Genomic DNA, 21033 nt, shown 5'->3' with positions numbered 1-21033 from the left:
GGAGGGAGAGAGAGAGGGCAGGAAGGAGAGGGCAGGGGGGGAGAGAGGGCAGGGGGGAGAGAGAGAGGGCAGGAGAGAAGAGAGAGGGCAGGAGAGAAGAGAGAGGGCAGGAGAGAAGAGAGAGGGCAGGAGAGAAGAGAGAGGGCAGGAGGGAGAGCGGGCACGAGGGAGAGAGGGCACGGGGGAGAGAGGGCACGAGGGAGAGAGGGCACGGGGGAGAGAGGGCACGGGGGAGAGAGGGCACGGGGGAGAGAGGGCACGGGGGAGAGGGGGCAGGAAGGAGAGAGAGGGCAGGAGGGAGAGAGAGGGCAGGATGGAGAGAGAGGGCAGGAGGGAGAGGGCAGGAGGGAGAGGGCAGGAGGGAGAGGGCAGGAGGGAGAGGGCAGGAGGGAGAGAGGGCAGGAGAGAAGAGAGAGGGCAGGAGAGAAGAGAGAGGGCAGGAGAGAAGAGAGAGGGCAGGAGGGAGAGAGAGAGAGGGCAGGATGGAGAGAGAGAGGGCAGGGGGTTAGAGAGAGGGCAGGGGGTTAGAGAGAGGGCAGGGGGGAAGGAGAGAGAGAGGGCAGGGGGGAGAGAGAGAGGGCAGGGGGTTAGAGAGAGGGCAGGGGGTTAGAGAGAGGGCAGGGGGGAAGGAGAGAGAGAGGGCAGGGGGGAGAGGGGGGGCTGGGAGTGAAGGAGAGTGGACAGGGCCCAGGGGGAAAGGAAGGGTTAAGGATGAGTGCCGGGGGTGAGAGGGGTGCGGGACAGTGGGCTGGAGGGAGAGAGATGGGGGTGACAGTAGAGGGTGAGGGACAGCCGCCTGAGCATCAGTACTGGTGGGACTCCTTCCTGCTGAGGACGCGCGTGCGACTGGAGGGCACCGTGGCGCTGCGGATCACCTCCATCCACCTGGCCACACACACACACACGAGAGAGAGAGAGAGAGAGAGAGGGGGGGGGTCACAGGACGTCACAATCACACACACACACACACACACACCGTACCATACACACTATCACACAGTGTAATATACACACTGCAGCACACACTAGTCATCCATCATGCAGTCCTCCCTCAGGGCAGGCTCCCCGAGGTTGCGTACCTCTCGAAGGTGTACTCGCTCTCAGATCTGAAGTAGTACACGTGGGACTTGAAGTGCAGCTTAAAGACGTAGTCCTTGTGGATGTTCTCCACCTCCGAGGGGATGGTGACGGAGTAGCCCAGCAGAGGGAGGCTGGCCAGGGGGTAGTCATCCTGGGAACAAGGCCAACACAAACTCTCAGACCTCCTACAGTTACACTTCCAGTCGCACCGAGGAAATCATGGGCAGCCCCTGAACCACACTTCAATAAATATGTCCCTTTGTTAACAGAGGAATGTCTATTAGAGATGTTCACTTTGGTAATGATAATAATGTGTGTATTTGATAGATGCCTTTATCCACAGTGAGGGGGGGAATTTGAACCTGATACTCAGATGCTCTACCAGTGAGCTAGTATGACTCATGGGATGAGGATAGACACTAGCCATGACACACAGGCTGCACATTCCCCCAGGAGATGTGATATTCTGAAGTGAACTTGGTAAACACTGACATGTTACAAAACACCAAAACAGAGGAGGTGTGTGTGCAATATTGAAATCATTGTAAACATATGTTGCTATTACTTCATTAGTAAATCTGTTCTTTTTTTTGATGAATCAATTTCTCCAACTCAGTCTTCTTCTCCAGATATACCCAAAGAGGAGGGGGTTTCTAGCATGTTCTATACCTCTGCCCCTCCCACCCACACACACACACACACACCCTACAGAACAGGTGGAGGGATTTGAACCTGTGACCCCTTTAGTTTAGCAGGAAAGTGCTCCACTGTGGTGGAGGGTCTCCTCACCTGGTGGGTCTTGTAGAAGAACAGACTGAAGTTGGTGAAGACCACCCAGAGCTTCTGCCAGCCGTTGCTGTTCTTGAACTTCCTCAGCAGGTTCCCAGAGAGCTGGTTCTGCAGCGATAACACCAAACGTTGTAAAAGACCACAATTGAATTCCACCTTGGATGAAATCAGCCTTCTGTCCTGTGGTGTTCTGCCTCACTGTCTAGATCAGTTTAATGTGACTGAGACCATGGACTTTCAAACAGAGCTTAATCTGAGGTGAAGGCCACTATAAACAGATAACCTCAATCCACCAAATCTGAACTGACCGCAAACCTAAATAGCCACGTTCAAAACATCTAGCGGTCGTAAATAGTCCTGAGTCTCGTCTCTGGCTCTATACTGCGACCGCACATTCTTCTCAGAGGTTTCGGGGGTCGACTTTACACCTCTCGCCTTTAAGTAGCGGGGTATGAGTGTAACTATCCTGAGTTCTGCAAGCAGTGGTGTGAATGGACAGTCCTCTCCTGTCTCCCCTGCTCCTTTACCTCCAGACTCCTGCAGGAATCACTAAAGGAGGAGCTCTGCGCTCTGTACCAGCAGATCAGAGAGACCGGCACCGGTCCCTGCTGGCCATTGGAGGGGGCCGTCAGGGGGGCCGTCAGGGGGGCCGCCCTGTCACTGACTGGACTAGGCTCCTCTACCACGCAGGACGCGTGCACGGACGGGGAAAAGACACACACGGAGAAGGGGGGGAGAGATGGGTGGCAAGAGGGAGGGAGAGAAAAGGAGGGAGGACAGAGAGAGAGAGGGAGGAGGGAGGGGGGGAGAAAGGGAGGGAGGGAGGAAAGGACAGAGACTGAGTAGGAGTCACACATGCATGCAGTGCCAGGTCTAAACACAAGGGGTCGACGGTGAGTCCGGGCCAGGCTGTGAAGAGGACGCCCCAGAGAGTTAGCATGACAGCATGACTTCACAGGAACACTGGGATTCTCTTCACACAGAAAGAAAGCAGGAAGTTGGGAAACCCCCAGTGGAGAAAAGAAGCACAAAGGGAAGCCACGGTTTAGAGGTTAGATAAGACGAGAACAGAGTCCTTCCAGAGCCTTCAAACCCGACGCCTGGTCTGAGCAGTTACCAGCAGTACTACAAATTACAGGCGGGTCACAGAACACGCCACGCACTGTCAAATATGACAGAGATAAACCTTTTTATGAGGCTAGAAACCTACGTGTGAAACTGAGGTGCATTCAGATTAGCCGAGTGACAGTTGTTTGAGGGGACATGACGTTCATGAACGACGTCAAAAACGACAGCGGCTTATTAGCTCAGCATGGACTGGGAGGGATGTCGACAAGGCAGGACTCTGCTCTCATGGAAAGAAAACCACATTAAAAGGACTGGATACAGCACACAGCTACACAAACAGAGAGAGAGGGAGAGAGAGAGATGGTGGGAGGAGGGCAGGGCTGAAGCTAGCTAGCAGAGTTAGCCAGCTGGGGCAGGTACCTCCACAGCTATGCTAAAGTCCACCATGGACACGCTGGTGTTCCTGTGCCAGCACACGTGCACTGTGGTGTTACCACGGTGAGGGGCCGGCCGCTCCAGGGACGAACGCGACGCCGACAGGTCGTCTTCTGACTCCGCCTCCGCCGAGGAGTCCTCGGGGGATTCTGGGAAATTCACCGAGCCGTTATTTTTAGACACAAACTGTGAGGAGCTGGGGAGTCCAATGTCATATCACGCACCCAGTACGGCAACACGGGTCTGTCTCTATAGTAAACACAAGTATTTAGTATACAGGCCAAATGAAACAATCATTTAAACGCTTGAATGCTCAGCAGATGCCTGATAACGACCAGTCATTTGAATCAGGTGTGTCAGAGCAGGAAAACATCTAGAACATACATGACAGTGGGCCCTGAGGACCAGAGTTGAAGACCACTGATCTAGATTACTTCTAGTTCACTCAGGGCCAAATAAGGATGCCCAAGACTATTTTAGCCCGGCGTGACTAATCGTTGGTCTCAGAGGGGCCCCACCCCCAGGGCCCCTCCCCCAGGGCCCCACCCCCAGGGCCCCACGCCCCAGGCCCCTCCCCCAGGGCCCCTCCCCCAGGGCCCCTCCCCCAGGGCCCCACCCCCAGGGCCCCTCCCCCAGGGCCCCACGCCCCAGGCCCCTCCCCCAGGGCCCCACCCCCAGGGCCCCACGCCCCAGGCCCCTCCCCCAGGGCCCCACCCCCAGGGCCCCACGCCCCAGGCCCCTCCCCCAGGGCCCCACCCCAGGGCCCCACGCCCCAGGCCCCTCCCCCAGGCCCCACCCCCAGGGCCCCTCCCCCAGGGCCCCTCCCCCAGGGCCCCTCCCCCAGGCCCCACCCCCAGGGCCCCTCCCCCAGGGCCCCTCCCCCAGGGCCCCACGCCCAGGGCCCCTCCCCCAAGGCCCCACCCCAAGGCCCCACCCCCAGAGTGTGGGGTACTTACTGCCGTCGGTCAGGCAGCGGGCTGGCTGGTCACAGGAGAGGCCGTTGGAGGCCTCCGCCAGGTCGATGGCCATCTTGATGTCCTCCATCCACTTCTCCATCTCTGTCACAGAGCTGCAGGAGCAGGGCACAGCTGCTCACACTGTACAGTACGCTACGCAACAGCACTACGCCAGACAGTATAGCACACTACACAGTTAACTACAGTATAGCACACTACACTATACTACACTACACAGTTAACTACAGTATAGCACACTACACAGTTAACTACAGTATAGTACACTACACAGTTAACTACAGTAAAGTACACTACACTATACTACACTACACAGTTAACTACAGTATAGTACACTACACAGTTAAGTACAGTATAGTACACTATACTATACTCACTAGACAGCAAACTACAGCACAGTACACACCAGACAGTAAGCTACACAACATCTAAAGCTACACCAAAAGCAAAATTGAGCAAAATGCTCTAATTAGGCTCTGAGCATGACCCAATAAATAGTTCACATTGTTATTTTTATGAGTTGTGTTCCAAAGTGTCCATAATGTATGTGCCTTTGTGATCACACCAAGTCTTCACTGTGGCCTGTATTGAGGAGACTGCTGGACTATAGACATCCTGTGTTGGCCCTGCAAATAGCCCTGCAGGTAGCACACTGCTTCCAGGCATGGCTTGGCTGGCTTCCATGTAGCCCTGGTCGGCTCTGATTGGTTGCAGTCTTACCTGGCTGCCACGACCACTGACTGGCGCTGTCCATTCAGGGTGAAGGCATGGGGAACACCCCATTCATCCTCACTCTCCCTGATCTGGAACACACACACGCACCAGAAGAAGACAGTTAGAGTTCTTCTGGTGCCAAATGACACACGTCATTTGGCACAGCCGGGAATCGAAGGTTGCCAGTTCGATTCCCGGCTGTGCCAAATGACGTGTGTCCTTGGGCAAGGCACTTCACCCTACTTGCCTCGGGGGAATGTCCCTGTACTTACTGTAAGTCGCTCTGGATAAGAGCGTCTGCTAAATGACTAAATGTAAATGTAGAGTTGCAGGAAATGATGAGGGGGAAAAAAAGAAGAGAGGGAGACAGAGAGAAAGACTGTGAGAGAAAGAGACAGAGAGAGCAAGCGAGAAAGATAAAGAGAGAAAGACGGATAGTGACAAAGAGAAGGGAGAGAGAGAGAGGAACAGATGGCGAGGGACATACAGTGGTGCAGCAGTTCATTCACAGGAGGTAATGAGTAGCTTGTGACAGTAGTTCCACTGTGTCCTGCCAGAACTTGAAAGGGAGGGGGGGGGAGGTCGAGGGACTTACTGTCATGCCACGGAGCTGCAGTTGCCCGTGCACTTTGAACTGATTGGTGGCCGTCATCCCCCGGCTTGTGTACAGCATGACGTCATTGAACTGCCAAACAGAGGGACCGGGGACAGAGTGAGGGAGCGTCTATATCGGGAGCTTGGTTATCACACACAGACCAGTGGAGGCTGGAGGAGGGCTGCCCAGTACACCAGGCCCCTCTGTCGGTGTCTGGGATCAGGCTAACACATCTAGATAACAACCCTGTCGCTCTGGTTCATCCTGCTCATCACACACGCCGCAGAACCCAGAGGGGGAGGAGGGAGAAGAGGAGGCGGGGAGGAGAGAGTGAGGGAGGGAGAGGAGGGAGAAGAGGAGAGGGGGAGGAGAGAGTAGGGGAGAGGAGGGGGGAGGGGAGAGGAGGGGGGGAGGAGAGAGTAGGGGAGAGGAGGGGGGAGGGGAGAGGAGGGGGGGAGGAGAGAGTAGGGGAGAGGAGGAGGAGGGAGAAGAGGAGAGGAGGGGGGGAGGAGAGAGTAGGGGAGAGGAGGGGGGAGCAGGGGAGAGGAGATAAGGTGACCACAGCCCCTGGGTGATTGAACACCCAGTCAGATAGGGAGCTGCTGCATAGGATATCGATAGATATTCTTCAGTATTTTGCCCTCACAGAATGATTGCATCGATCACATTCTACGTAGTCAAGGATGGATTGATATATTACCAGGAAAAACATTCTTTGCTGGAGGCCTTTTCCAGACAGCTTGTTGAGGCATCCTAACCTGATGAACTCCTGAAACAGATTGGATGAATGGGAGGGCTGTTTAACATCAGATACAAGGTGAATGAACGATATAACATCAGCTTCAGGGTGAATGAGAGAACTTTGGGCCCAGCAGCACCCGTGACCCCCCCTTCCCTTTCCTGCCTCAACTCACCCTTCCTGGAGCCACTAGATTGTCAGCACCAATCAGATCCTTCCTGAGCTCCAGAAGCTTCTGGAAGTTCTCCATCTTGATCACACTGCCCTGGAGCTGGTCCACCACCTCAGACACGTTGGCCAGAGCAGCTGAAAACAGCAGAAACGCTCCGTGAGAAACACAGCATAGCCCAGCACCGTTCATGGTGCACCAGGGGGCACTAAGCTGCACCTGGGGGCACTAAGCTGCACCAGGGGGGCCTAAGCTGCACCAGGGGGGCCTAAGCTGCATCAGGGGACCCTCAGCTGCATCACGGGACCCTAAGCTGCATCAGGGGACCCTCGGCTGCATCAGGGGACCCTCGGCTGCACCAGGGGGCCCACGTCTGCTCCCTCAGTGACCCCCCCTGCGTACCTCTGCAGTCCCTGAAGTCCCCGTGCGTGGGCGGGTAGTGTTTGCACAGGCGCTCCAGGATCTGCTTGTAGTGGGCGAGGCGGTGCAGCGGGCGCAGGATGAACACGTTGAGGGGCACGTAGCACACCTTCTGCAGCTCAAAGTCCCGGCAGAGGGCCTCCAGCCGGCGCGAGGCCCGGCACGCCTCCTCCAGCTCCAGCAGCACCTCCGCCTGCCTCTGCAGGTGGGCTGTGAGCGGCTGCAGGGACACAGTCAGCGCGGGGCCGGGTGAGGGACACATGGCTGCTTTATTAAACCGCTTTGTTCACTTCACGCAAGTACGTTAAATGGAGGGTTAGGGTTAATGGAACGGCTTAGTATTTAAATGAAGTTTTTTTTAAATAAATATATGAATAATTCAATTTTTGTAGAATATGATCCATGCAAATGTGTTGTAATATATGCATTTGTTCATTATTTACGCTCATTTTTATTTATTTATTTGAATGCACTTAGTTTCTTCAGGCAGGTCTTACCTTCAGCCCCTGCAGGTTCTTGAGCATCACGTCCCCGATGCGCTGGTAGTCTCCCTTGATGTGGGCGTTGGAGCGGCCCTCCCTACAACATCAGCAAGGTGAGTTATTCTGTGTGTCACAGTGGAATAATAAACACAGGTAGCTGGGACCCTTATTCACAGATGCTCCCGTATTAATGCCTGGACCTTCCGAGGAGGTTGAAGGGAGCGGCAATGCAACAGGTGACCACCAGGTGGCTCTCTTGAGTGTGACTTGTCGAAGGTGGTTTGCTTCTCCGCTATGCACACACACACTGAGAGGCCTTCCGTTTACTATGTGAACCACGACACAGGACTAGACCCTCTCAATGTCTCCTCTCTGATATGTGGCCCTGGTTAGGGTTCTCACGCAACCTGCTCACCCCCCAGAACAACAGAGTAGCGCTCAAATCAATCATAGCTAGCAACACTATTTGAATATTCAAACCAGGAAGGGAGTATCGGGAGTATCGGTGCGTTGTCTAAGATTTGTGTACACAAATATTATGGCGGTTGGTGAGGTTGTGACAAGCAGCTGGGCTGTGTTTCCAGTGAGGGGACAGTCTCAGATACACAGACAGACCAGCTCTCTGAAGGTGTCAGTTCTAGTGCCAGAACCTGTATGAGTCACCATGTCACTTTGCATGCACCATGTCATCTTTATACGCCACCATGTGTGTGTCTCCCTTGCCAGTATGTGTCTGGTGTCTCTGGTGACCGAGTTCGTATCTGTGTGTGTGTGCATTTGTGTAGGTGTGTCTTGGTGTCATAGTGTGTGTGCATGTCTTGTTGTGTGTGTGTATTACAGTGAGTGCGTTTATGTCTGTGCGTGAGAGAAAGAGTGCGTATCAGAGAGTGTGTGTGTGGCACCAGACTGCCTCATTAAGAGTATAACACAGCCCTGTAGAGACCCACAGGCAAGGAAACCTGGCCTCCATGCTCCCTGGCTACTGTTGCCATAGAAACCCCAGCAGCACCTCTCGTCACCGTGGGGGGGCGTGTCTGGGAGGTTCTCAGACAGGACGTCAATACAGCTCACTAACGTCACTAACGTCACTAATGATCACTCCAGATCAATGACACTGGAACCCAGTGCCACCAGCTCTGTTTTCATCCCCCGTGGGTTTGGCAGCAAACAAGTTGACATTTTCAGCCTAATTGCCCTAACTACCAATTAGCTTCGCCGGTAGTGGATGGTAGCTTGACCGTGACCTATCAGCATGACTCATGGACGGGGAGTGTGTGCGTGGACGCCGAGCTCACCACAGAGCCAGCCTCTGCTCCACCTCCCTCAGGAAGTGGGAGTGGAACTGGTAGAGAGGGTCCAGGTTGGAGAAGACGCTGGCCTTCAGAGAGTCGGGGGTGGCCTCGTCGTTCCCCACAGAGTTCTGAAAAGACTGACACACACACACACGCGCGCACACACACACACTTGAACAAGGGCCCTCCATTGTGCAAAGTGTGCCCTTTCTCCACTGCAGTCGCCCGAGGAGCGAAGCTCTCATCTAATGAAGAGAATCTCTCTGCTGGATTAAGAACCCTCTCCACCCCCGCATTAAAGCTGACACGCTGCCAGAGGAACTCCGCTGATCCGGTTGTCTAACAGTCACATGTGGGTCTCCTGACTCCACATCCTGAGCTACCCCAGAGGAGGAGCGCTTGATGAGGGGGGTCAATAGGCCCCACGTTCCCCACATGATCCTGGGGGGGGGGAACACCTCATCATGGACAAGCTCTTCAGTTTAGAGGCGGAAATGTGGGCTGTGCGTGTTGGCGAGGCAGGGGAGGGGGGGGGGCTGAGCGGGGAGGGGAGGGGGAGCGGGGAGGGGGGGCTGAGCGGGGAGGGGGGGGGCTGAGCGGGGAGGGGGGGGGCTGAGCGGGGAGGGGGGGGGCTGAGCGGGGAGGGGGGGGGCTGAGCGGGGAGGGGGGGGGGGGTGTTTGGCTCAGTTTGGAGGAAACCGCAGGGGGCTGGAGGGGTTAGGGAAGAAGGCAGGGGGCCACAGCTGTTCACCCTCTGAGGCACCAGCCAACTAGGGAAGAGAGGATAGAGGAGGTTTTGCAACACACACACACACACTCACTCAAAACATGGGGATGAAGGCCAACCCAAATATTTATGGGATGCATAAAAGTCTTGTTTGAACATCAGAGAGTTTGAGAGGAGCAGTGGGCGCTCCACAGCTGTGCTGATGTGGTGGTGTAGTCTGTCGTGTGTGTGTGTGTGTGTGTGTGTGTGTGTGTGTGAGCTCTGGAACCATGCAACTCCACACTCACAGCAATCACTGGGAAACTGTCTCCCCTTGTAACAACCTTTAATCTCCGGTTTTCTTGGCGGCTCCGGTGAGAGCACTGTACCATGGTGTCTGTATGTTTGTTAGGACTAAAACAGGAAGCCAGCTTGAGGGAGTACGGTACCTACAGTACCAGCCGTGTCTCCATCTGCGATGGAGCCTTGAGGGAGAATAACTGACAAACTCGAGGCCCACCTGTTTAAAATATCCCAGTAGCACAACTGCCCTGGTTCTCTGTGTGTGTTATGCCAATAGCAGGCTCTGTTGTGCAGCAGCTAGCTGGAATAATCAATGTTTCTGCCCAGAGAACAGCAGAGGGGGGGGGAAAGTTAACTGAACAGCAGTTAACTGACTTGGCGGAGGGATATCCTCTGGCGGGCCTTACCACAGTCACCACCTCCAGGTCCTTCAGATAGGTCCTCTCTGTTGTCAGCAACTCCTTGGCGATGAAGTAGGCCCGGTCAGTAGGGAACCTCTGCAGCGAGAGGGGACAAGGACACACTTTAGTCGAGAGCAGATCGCCACGCTTCCTCTGGGGGGTGTATTCATTCTCTGTGATATGAGCCTCCATCTCTTCTGCGGTCTGAGATATTGTCTAACCCAGTTCTATCAGCGGGGCTGGTCGGAGGTACACAGCGCTAGTCCCTGCGGAGGGTTATTTAGGCCAGGTAATCTAGGTCTACTTCTTGCCTGTGCTATTCCCATGAACAGGGAGGGAACCGACGGCACAGGACTCCAGTCTGCGGGTTCGAAACCGCGCCCGGAGCACAAACCTTCCTGCGAACCTCGTCCTCGTCGTCGGTGCGGACGCTGCCGGCGTCGTGGAGCAGGGGGCTGGTGAGGGGCGAGGGCTGCCGCCCGTCCGGACTGTGGCCCGCGTGCTCGCCCGGCCTCTGCCCTCCGTTGACCAGACACTGGGACGTCCCCGAGGAGGCGGAGAGGTGGGGGCTGTTAGACACCACGCCTGTGGGGGGGGGGGGGGGAGAGAGAGAGAGAGAGAGAGAGAGAGAGAGAGAGAGAGAGAGAGAGAGAGAGAGAGAGAGAGAGAGAGAGAGAGAGAGAGAGAGAGAGAGAGAGAGAGAGAGAGAGAGAGAGAGAGAGAGAGAGAGAGAGAGAGAGAGAGAGAGAGAGAGAGAGAGAGAGAGAGAGAGAGAGAGAGAGAGAGAGGGAAAGTTGGACGGGGGAGAAAGAAAAGAAAATGTGACAGAGAGAAACAGCGAGGGAGAAAGGGAGAGAAAAGCACTGGTTAGTGCTGAATAAGCAGCGCGAAGCTCCTCAATTTGCAGCATGTAAGTGGAATGAGCTCTAGTGTTGGCCTAGCCTGCAGCTAGTTGGCAGCACCCAGACACACAGTTATGACTCACTCTCCTGTCCAGACAGCTCTGATCTGCTGCTCATGTCTGGGTTGGTCCTGCTAGCTACCTAGCCATCTACCACACACACACACACACACAGCTGTTTAGCTACTGTAAGCAGGGTGCCTAAGAGAAGTAACCTACATCATGACACTTTGCCTGCGAGCGGCAGACAGCATACTTGCCCACCACTGTCTCCATCATCTGATAACACCACCGAGGACATGAACACAACAAGGCCCAGAACGAGCTGGTCGAGATGGGCACCACTACAGGCTACAAGAGGGGGGAACCACGGAGAACCGGAGAGACACACGAGACAACACACCAAGGGTCGGCGGACAACACACTTCACAGGCATGGAACGCACCCACATCCGGTCTGGAGGACTACAGGGAGGGGTGGGGGGGGGGAGTACGGCGGGGGGGGGGGGGGGGGGGGCTAGCAGCTAGCACGAGGTGACGCTGAGGTCTTTGAAAAGATGACGACGGAAGCCCGCTTGATAAAAAGGTCAACTTTATTGACTCTATTGATAGTGCACAACCGTATACAGTGTTAGAGAGTGAGTCTCTCAGCAGGGGGGGGGGGTGCTGGAACAGGAGAGAGCCCGGCATGGGGCCACAACACCAGACTGCAGCTCATGTCAGTATACAGTATAACAAAGACATCTCATATTGATTTCTGTGTGCTTTAGCGTCAGAAAGAGTAATGTCTCGATGTTTTGACGTCTGATTCTGCCTGATTAAGAATGTGACACAGACATGAGGACAGGACACCTAAACACCATGCCTTAGCCCTGGGTTAACCTCATCAGACATGCAGGGATTAAACAGTCGCTAGAATGACACCGGTGGTGCACAAACAATCACGTCTGAAGGATCTGCGACGGAAGGCTGGCAGTGTGAGGGAGAACGGCACAACAACTAGTTGCGTTACGGATTCTGGTAGATACCGGACGTTTCGAATGTTCTCGGCGACACCGAAGGCCCAGGTTCACCTGGGAGTGTGGAGCCCATCGCCGCAGAGCCGTGTTTGGTGCGCCCGTCAGGTTACACCTCTGATGCAGTGATCCAGCCACACGCAGTCCTCTCCCAGCACCCCATCCTCACCTCACCTCACCTCCATCCATCCATCCACACGGAAACATGCAGCCTCGAGTCCCTTCTGGAGTCGGTTTCCTCGACAACCATTGCCATTTTTAAAAAGGGAGAGTGCTGTATCAGACCGAGCGATCCATAAGTAATTTTGGAGGCCGTACGAAACATTTTGGGAATAATTCATAAGGGAACGGAGCTACATAATACATAAGTAATATCTCCTAACCATCAGTGTTAAAACTTTCTCAGCGACCCACAGCATCTGCAGTGACAGTGATGGATGATATTGGAGGCTTTTTTGCGGGGTTGCCCTTAAACTGCCTTTCACACACGCGCACACACACACACACACACCGGAGCCTGCTTCTACATTCCTGTCCCTTTCCTAGGTTCTATCCTCCGGGGGAACTGTCATCCTGGGTTCCCTAGATTACATCATCCTGGGTTCCCTAGGTAACAACCTATCCCCGCCCTCGTCCAGACCTCTACATCCTCTGCATGTAGTCGCCAGGATCACTGCATCACAGAGAAGCCATCCGAACCCCTCTTCCTCTTCAGACAGGAAGTGACAGAGCAGTAAAACACGGGGACAGTACAGTAGCAGGTGGACATGCATGCAGAAGGAAACACACTAAACAACTTCCAGTGCATGCCGACAGGACACAAACAGTGATTACATCAGACAAAGGAATTTTGAGAAGAAAAAATAAAAGCATTGTGATAATGTGGACAGAGTTACCCTTATCGAAATAACAGGCAGCAAAGAATCACAAACATGACAATGAAGAAGGAAGCAAAAAAATGGACGAGCCAGAAAACAAAAACAAAAAAGCATTTCAAAGATTTGCTAACTTGCAGACAGGGCAAACTCGCAAGCTAGGCAAAACCCAACACTGTTTGCACACAAAAATAAAAAGTAACAAAAATAAAAGATAGAAATGGGACAGCAAGGTGTAACGGTGGAAAACTGCCTGCCTGGGGCACAAGAGCTGCTCGTGGTAGATTGGCTGAACCAGCGCTTCTCCAAGTTCCCTCTCACACTCCAATGATACATGTGTTCCACTTCTGGTTGAGAATCGTGCCCTTAGGGTTTGGATTAGGAGGCTGCTTCAATAATCCTCTTATGACAAGATATAAAATAGTTCGGCGGTTGGCCTACTGTACCACTAGTGAATACACAGTGACAATTACCAAGACCTAGGCCCGCAGTGTGGACCAGGAATTCATGTAAACATGAGTTGGGAGTATGGGTGCTGTGGACCATTCTAGAGGTCCTGTTAGCACCCAACAGACTTACACAAACACAGGCCTTTGCTAGCACTACTATCGCTACGGAAACAAGCCAGGTAGCGTCTGCCCAGTATAAACAAGGCATAGAGCCAATACGCTAAGTAACTCCATAAATATTGGATTAAAACAATTGATGCCACAGCACATCATACACAACAATGAACAATAGCAGGAAATGTCCCTCCGGAATCACCTTCGCTTCCTCTAAAGGTCTATTAAAATCCGTCTACGACAAGTATATCAGCGATTAGAAAAACGGTACACGTACATGTTACAGTGTACAATACTGTCCACTACTCAGAGAATGGACTGCTGTGTGTGTGATATATGTTTCCCCTGTGGGACAATAAACGAAGGCATTTGACTGAGTTCAGCCCAGCAGTCCATCCATCTAGAACAATCGACCGTAGGCTCCGCTCTGAGCGTGGGGATAAGTGACGAGGAACATGCAACTCGACAAATCCGACTCCCTCGTCTCCCGTCCATCACATTAGTAAGGATCCAGGTCTGTCCAGAGCTCTCTCATCATTCGTATGCTCTCGCTTGTTCAAGATGACTTGGCACTATAAACGTTCTCTGTCTGTCCGTCTCCCTCTGTCTGTCCGTCTCCCTCTGTCTGTCCGTCTCCCTCTGTCTGTCCGTCTCCCTCTGTCTGTCCGTCTCCCTCTGTCTGTCCGTCTCCCTCTGTCTGTCCGTCTCCCTCTGTCTGTCCGTCTCCCTCTGTCTGTCCGTCTCCCTCTGTCTGTCCGTCTCCCTCTGTCTGTCCGTCTCCCTCTGTCTGTCCGTCTCCCTCTGTCTGTCCGTCTCCCTCTGTCTGTCCGTCTCCCTCTGTCTGTCCGTCTCCCTCTGTCTGTCCGTCTCCCTCTGTCTGTCCGTCTCCCTCTGTCTGTCCGTCTCCCTCTGTCTGTCCGTCTCCCTCTGTCTGTCCGTCTCCCTCTGTCTGTCCGTCTCCCTCTGTCTGTCCGTCTCCCTCTGTCTGTCCGTCTCTGTCTGATCAACAGGAGCAAACACAGAGACTGTGTAAATCGGAAGGGGAAGGGTTCATTCTCCTTGTACGGTACAGAGTACAGTACTCTCTCTCCTCCCCCCATCCTACTCTCTTCCTAAAGGGCAGAGGACACCCGAGGTGCTGGCCAAGCTCTAGCCGACCCCCCTGCCGTCTGAGGGGGTGGGGCATGAATGGTGCTCAGAAGCTCGGACCTCCTGAGCATGATCCCAGGTTCACAGGCAGACGCTGGGCATGGCCGACCCACCAGTAACCCCCACCTCCACCCGACCTCCAGTCCAGGGTTCAGCTCAGAGGTAGAGCAATTCACAGCTGATCGAGAGGTCTCGGGTTCAAATCCCACCCCCCGTACGTCGCTTTGGATTCAAAGCGTCTGCCAAAACGGCACGTTATTCCGGAGCTGGCCTCCGAGGCTGGCCTTAACAGCTGAACACCTGCGCCCCGTCCTCGTCACTTAAGGCCAGGCAGCCCTCCTCGCCCATCTCCTCGTCCAGCTGGAGACTGCCGAAGGAGAACGTGTTCCTGGGCAGGGCGGGGGAGGCGGCCAGGACGGCGTGACCGTAGCCCGGGGCGTAACCCCCGGTAACCCCTCTGCCCTCCGCCTCCGAGTCGCTGGACTCGGAGCCGCTGCTGGCGGAGCCGTCGGTCATCTGGACCGCCCCGATGTGGTGGGCGCTGCCCCGCCCGCCGTAGCGCCTCTGCGCGGGGCCGAGGCGGGGCTGGCCGGGCGCCGACAGCCCATTGGCCAGCATGCGGCGCTCCAGAGCGGCCGCACGCTCGCTGCGGGACAGGACGGCCCGGGGCTCGTGGGCGGAGCCGGTTGGTAGCGACGGGTCACCGTCGGAGCGGTGCCGCACGTTCTGGAGCTTCCTGCTCACCGTGGGGGAGGAGCCGGCGGCGTGGGATAGGCCCTCGTCCCGACGCCCTGCCCCCCAGGCGTTAAAGCCCCTGTTGTCCCAGCACGGGGGGGCGGAGCCGTGGCCGTTCTGCTCGGCGTGGCTGAGCGAGGCCGTCCTATGGGAGACGCTCACCGCGGGGCCGGGGCTTTTGGCCGCGTGACGTAGCCCTAGCGGGCTGCTCGCACCCCTCGCCTCCTCGCCCAGCGCGGGGCTGTGGAGAGGGTGGGCGTAGTACGGCGGGCTGGACGGGTCATCCAGACCGCGGCTGACGCCGAGTGGAGTCTTCGGGGAAGGGGTCACCTCCCTGGACCTCATCCTACCCGTAAAGAGCTCCTGCTGGGGGGGCCAAGCCCCGTTCACCCCCCCTGCTGCCTGCACGCACACCTCCCCCCTTAGACCCTCACTACCCTGACCCCTGCTCTTGCCCACGTCATACTGGTACTGGTTATCTACGTCACTGCAGTCGATGTAGGGGATGGAGGAGCTGTTGGCCCTGAGTCCCCGGGCAGGACCTGGGTTCAGATGATCCGGCTGTCTGGTGGGCCCCGGGGCGTCCTCTCCGGGGATTGGCTGGTCCTCGCGTCCGTTCCTCTGGGAGGCGGGGCTGGGGCTGGGGCTAGGGCGGGGCCCGAGGGCCGAGCGGTCCTCGGCGCTCACCAGCACGGACTCCTTCCAGTGGCGGCGGGGGGGCGTGTCCAGCCTCTCGGCAGGGGCGCTGCTCACGGTCTGGGGAGATCAGAGGCAGAGAGAGGCAGGGAGATCAGAGGGAGAGGTGGGGAGGTCAGAGGCAAAGGCAGGGAGGGGCAGGGAGGGAAAGACACGGAGGCAGACCGAGTCGGGGGGGAGACAGACGGAGGCAGGGGGGGGATGGGGACACGGCGGGTTAGAACACTCAGAGTCATTGTGCTTTGCTCACCAAGGGCCATTTAGACACTACAATTACGCTCTCATCGGCTTCCCTCTACATAAAGGAAGACACACAGGGCTGGCTATCAGGCTTCATTAAGCACTCAAGCCTCTAATGGCCTCTACGTGGACGGCAAGGCTGATGGAGACACTGACTTCTTTTGGCACATCTGGTCGGCGTGGGGAAGGCAGGGGAGAGAGCCGGCTGTTGTGTTGGACCCTGCTGTGTTTCCTGTGGGGAGACACGGTGACAGGCAGGTGTGTTATGTAGCCGACGGCTCCTGTCGGAGCGATAGAAAAAAAGGCTGCTTTCGTCAGCGACTGAAAACCGATCGAGACTCTTACCTTTCGAAGGGGATCTTCTTGAACTCGGACTCCTTCACGTAATCAATCACCTGCTTCTGGGTTCGCCCGCTGCAGAGAGTCACAGAGGACGAGGTTAGTGAGGAGGAGGAGGTTAGTGAGGAGGAGGAAGTTAGTGAGGAGGAGGAGGTTAGTGATAAGTGGCAGCAGACTTGTCTAGGTGACAGTTGAAATGAGATTCGGAGAGCCAGCGGTCCTTCATTAGAGCTCCCATCTCTGGTCCTTGGATACGCTGCTTTACAGAGGCCTGCTTTACAGAAGCCCGCTTTGCAGAGGCCCGCTTTGCAGAGGCCCGCTTTACAGAGGCCTGCTTTACAGCCCTGGTTACCTGAATCTGAAGGAGGAGCCCCTGGTGAAGATGACGGGCTTGGGTTTGGGCTTGGGCTCCTCGAAGAGGCGGAAGAAGGCGTGGTACTCCACGCAGATCTTCCAGAACACCTTGCAGCAGTCCCGGCTGGCCATGAGGAACTCCAGCGTGTCCTGGTAGGAGCTCTTCTGTGGAGGCGCAGGAGAGGCAACGCTCATGTTATTGTGGAAAGATTCTTAGTGTTGTATGTATTCATTCAGCAGATGCTTTTATCCAAAGCAATAAAAGACAGGGAGAGGGGGGATTCGAACCTGTGACCTCCCGATCTACAGTCAAATGCTCTAACCACTGAGCTTTATCTATATCCCCCATTATTGCTCATTAGTCTCTATATGAATGGAAGGTTTCCCTAGGATCTGGTGAGGTGACTCACATTCAGGTCTGGCCTCAGCTTGATGAGGAAACGCTTCCTCTTGAAGCTCAGCTTGCGCACCTTGGACCAGTTGAAGGCGTTGATCTTAGTGTGTCCCTGCGGAGGGAAACAACCAACGCGCTTAAGAGACGACGCGTGGAGACGCCAGACACATGGGCCACGAGCGCCGCGCCATCCGGCCGCCCTCCAGGGACCTCCGGCTCACCTGAAAGACCAGCACCCCTGTGTGCGCCACGGCCAGGCTCAGCTTGGTGCCCTCGCGGTCCTTGGCGGGGTGCAGTCGTACCCCGTACATCTCCAGCCTGCGGGCTACCTCCAGCAGCTGAAAGTCGGACTCCGCCGGTGTCTGACCCCTGATAACACATCCTGGGTTACTGACCAGTCTCGAACTCCATCAAAATAAGGTACTGGAAACAGACGACAGTACTATACTGCAGTACAGGTCTACTAGATTGTTGAACCGGTAACATTACAAGTTTCCACTTGTAACACTACTGGTGCTACACAGAGATTATACCTCACTGTCAATCATCCTTCAATAGATATATTAATATGTTAACTAGGATTGAGGTAAGGGCCTAGCTCCAGCACACATTTACATTCAGCTGACAGTAGTGAGGTTGTAAAAAAAAGAAAAGAAAACGACACATTCCAACTTCCTTAATTCTTATGAGGAAAATCGTTCCCGCTTCCTGTGTGCACTACTTGATTAGAGATTTAACTCTGGGCTTGGCGCCCGGCCAGAAGAATAGTGGTTACAGTCATTATTGGAAAAAAGGGGAGGGTGGGCGGGGGGGAATCTACCAGGGCCTCTTTAATAAGTCTCCCTGGGCCTTCAGTTCTGGGCTGTGGGGGTGAGGATGGGGTCGGCACTGGCTGAAGTTCTGAGCCGGTGTGCATCAACAGGGACGCTTGGAGAAAGAAGTGAGGGTGTCTGTGTTTCAGTGTACAACGGAGTGCATGCGTGTGTGAGTCAGCATGTTTCCGTGTGTGTGTGTGCATGTGTGTGTGTGGAACCCATCCACTGAGGTTCCCAGTAGAGCAGATCTGGCACATGAGAAGTGTGATGATTAAGGGAAAGTGCCGGAGAGGCAGGGTGAGAGGCAGGGTGAGAGGCAGGGTGCTGGGGAGAGGCAGGGTGAGAGGCAGGGTGCTGGGGAGAGGCAGGGTGAGAGGCAGGGTGAGAGGCAGGGTGCTGGGGAGAGGCAGGGTGAGAGGCAGGGTGAGAGGCAGGGTGCTGGGGAGAGGCAGGGTGAGAGGCAGGGTGCTGGGGAGAGGCAGGGTGAGAGGCAGGGTGCTGGGGAGAGGCAGGGTGAGAGGCAGGGTGCTGGGGAGAGGCAGGGTGAGAGGCAGGGTGAGAGGCAGGGTGCTGGGGAGAGGCAGGGTGAGAGGCAGGGTGCTGGGGAGAGGCAGGGTGAGAGGCAGGGTGCTGGGGAGAGGCAGGGTGAGAAGCAGGGTGCTGGGGAGAGGCAGGGTGAGAGGCAGGGTGCTGGGGAGAGGCAGGGTGAGAGGCAGGGTGCTGGGGAGAGGCAGGGTGAGAGGCAGGGTGAGAGGCAGGGTGAGAGGCAGGGTGAGAGGCAGGGTGCTGGGGAGAGGCAGGGTGAGAGGCAGGGTGAGAGGCAGGGTGCTGGGGAGAGGCAGGGTGAGAGGCAGGGTGCTGGGGAGAGGCAGGGTGAGAGGCAGGGTGCTGGGGAGAGGCAGGGTGAGAGGCAGGGTGCTGGGGAGAGGCAGGGTGAGAGGCAGGGTGCTGGGGAGAGGCAGGGTGAGAGGCAGGGGGCCGGGGAGAGGCAGGGTGAGAGGCAGGGTGCTGGGGAGAGGCAGGGTGAGAGGCAGGGTGCTGGGGAGAGGCAGGGTGAGAGGCAGGGTGCTGGGGAGAGGCAGGGTGAGAGGCAGGGTGCTGGGGAGAGGCAGGGTGAGAGGCAGGGTGCTGGGGAGAGGCAGGGTGAGAGGCAGGGGGCCGGGGAGAGGCAGGGTGAGAGGCAGGGTGCTGGGGAGAGGCAGGGTGAGAGGCAGGGTGCTGGGGAGAGGCAGGGTGAGGCCAAGAATCTGTTGCCTGCCGTTAGCCTGTCAAAGGTAAACATGACCAGAAGAATCCCAGGTCTTACCCTTCCAGGTAGGGGTATGTTCATCAGCAAACAGTTCTAGTTACTCTAACTTCCAGATATTTTTGTTTAGTTTTTGTGTCTGTGTGTGTGTGGGAATTATTGTTTGATAAAGCAGTAAAACATTCACACCCACAATTCCCCTAAGGCACCATTTAACAGAACCCTACTTTGCCTTGTCTAAACATGATGGGGGATTGCAGGAGAAATGCTCCATTCATTGGCATGCTTTCCTGATCGTGTCACCTGGACATGAACCATTCCCCTGGGACATGTAAAAGGTCTGTTTACGGCCCCTTTCCAACTGAGAGCAGAGTGGAATAACCCCTCCACACATGCCAGGGTCCCAGACAACACAGAGCTACTCACACATTCTTGGAGTGGAACTCCATGATCTTATCAATCAGGGCCATTTGGTCTGGAATGTAGTTGTTGTTGAGGAGGTGCGACCGACACTGGCTCTCCTCAAAGTCCCCGATCTCAGCTGTACGGCACAGGAGAGGACAGGTTATCACAGGGCCCAGGAGGGGACAGGTTATCACAGGGCCCATGAGGGGACAGGTTATCACAGGGCCCAGGAGGGGACAGGTTATCACAGGGCCCAGGAGAGGACAGGTTATCACAGGGCCCAGGAGGGGACAGGTTATCACAGGGCCCAGGAGAGGACAGGTTATCACAGGGCCCAGGAGGGGACAGGTTATCACAGGGCCCAGGAGGGGACAGGTTATCACAGGGCCCAGGAGGGGACAGGTTATCACAGGGCCCAGGAGAGGACAGGTTATCACAGGGCCCAGGAGAGGACAGGTTATCACAGGGCCCAGGAGAGGACAGGTTATCACAGGGCCCAGGAGGGGACAGGTTATCACAGGGCCCAGGAGAGGACAGGAGATCACAGGGCCCAGGAGGGGACAGGTTATCACAGGGCCCAGGAGAGGACAGGTTATCACAGGGCCCAGGAGGGGACAGGTTATCACAGGGCCCAGGAGAGGACAGGAGATCACAGGGCCCAGGAGGGGACAGGTTATCACAGGGCCCAGGAGAGGACAGGTTATCACAGGGCCCAGGAGAGGACAGGTTATCACAGGGCCCAGGAGAGGACAGGAGATCACATGGCACAGCGCAGGGTGTGAATCCAAGCCTCTAATCAGATATAAATTCTCAACATTTGCATGCATCCCTAAAATAGAACAGATAACTCTACAGAACTGAGATATACTGCATCCTCACCACAGATAATATTCTGTAAGTCTGACAGATCACTATGGTGTCAGGAGGTTTGAGAGAGAGCGAGAGAGAGAGCGAGAGCGAGAGTTTCTGGGCAGGGTGCGGACATGTTTGCTCATTCTCCACACACGAGCGCCCAGAGAGGAGACAGAGAGGTATCCATGGCAACACACAGATTCCCGACGCAGGATGCAGAATCTTTTCTGACACAGTTTGAATATGGTTCTGCATCAACAACATCATGTGCTTTCCTAGTTATCTGC

The 21033-nt window shown here is 55.7% G+C and overlaps 1 protein-coding gene across 2 annotated transcripts in view; it reads right to left on the bottom strand.

Annotated features, from left to right (window-relative positions):
* Nucleotides 1-516: 516 nt before the first annotated feature.
* LOC134017767 (FERM, ARHGEF and pleckstrin domain-containing protein 1) overlaps nt 517-21033 on the bottom strand; it is a 52345-nt gene continuing 31828 nt past the window's right edge. Inside the window, exons 7-27 of one of the 2 annotated variants that reach the window (XM_062457761.1) lie at nt 19916-20030; nt 17650-17797; nt 17445-17540; nt 17033-17199; nt 16687-16755; nt 16498-16573; nt 15948-16161; nt 10574-10752; nt 10174-10263; nt 8761-8894; nt 7481-7562; nt 6966-7203; nt 6570-6700; nt 6356-6424; nt 5656-5745; nt 5067-5149; nt 4329-4441; nt 3358-3521; nt 1870-1977; nt 1080-1231; nt 517-885 (exon numbers count right to left, since the gene is read on the bottom strand). In XM_062457761.1, coding sequence (XP_062313745.1) covers nt 804-885; nt 1080-1231; nt 1870-1977; nt 3358-3521; nt 4329-4441; nt 5067-5149; nt 5656-5745; nt 6356-6424; nt 6570-6700; nt 6966-7203; nt 7481-7562; nt 8761-8894; nt 10174-10263; nt 10574-10752; nt 15948-16161; nt 16498-16573; nt 16687-16755; nt 17033-17199; nt 17445-17540; nt 17650-17797; nt 19916-20030 — 2600 coding nt within the window. In that variant the 3' untranslated portion in view covers nt 517-803. Of the gene's footprint in view, nt 886-1079; nt 1232-1869; nt 1978-3357; nt 3522-4328; nt 4442-5066; nt 5150-5655; nt 5746-6355; nt 6425-6569; nt 6701-6965; nt 7204-7480; nt 7563-8760; nt 8895-10173; nt 10264-10561; nt 10753-15947; nt 16162-16497; nt 16574-16686; nt 16756-17032; nt 17200-17444; nt 17541-17649; nt 17798-19915; nt 20031-21033 lie in introns of both variants that reach the window. The other variant, XM_062457760.1, reaches the window with a different exon arrangement.

This window comes from Osmerus eperlanus, chromosome 3, assembly GCF_963692335.1.
Source record: "Osmerus eperlanus chromosome 3, fOsmEpe2.1, whole genome shotgun sequence".
Lineage (NCBI taxonomy): Eukaryota > Metazoa > Chordata > Actinopteri > Osmeriformes > Osmeridae > Osmerus > Osmerus eperlanus.
This window is presented reverse-complemented; position numbering and strand designations above follow the sequence as displayed.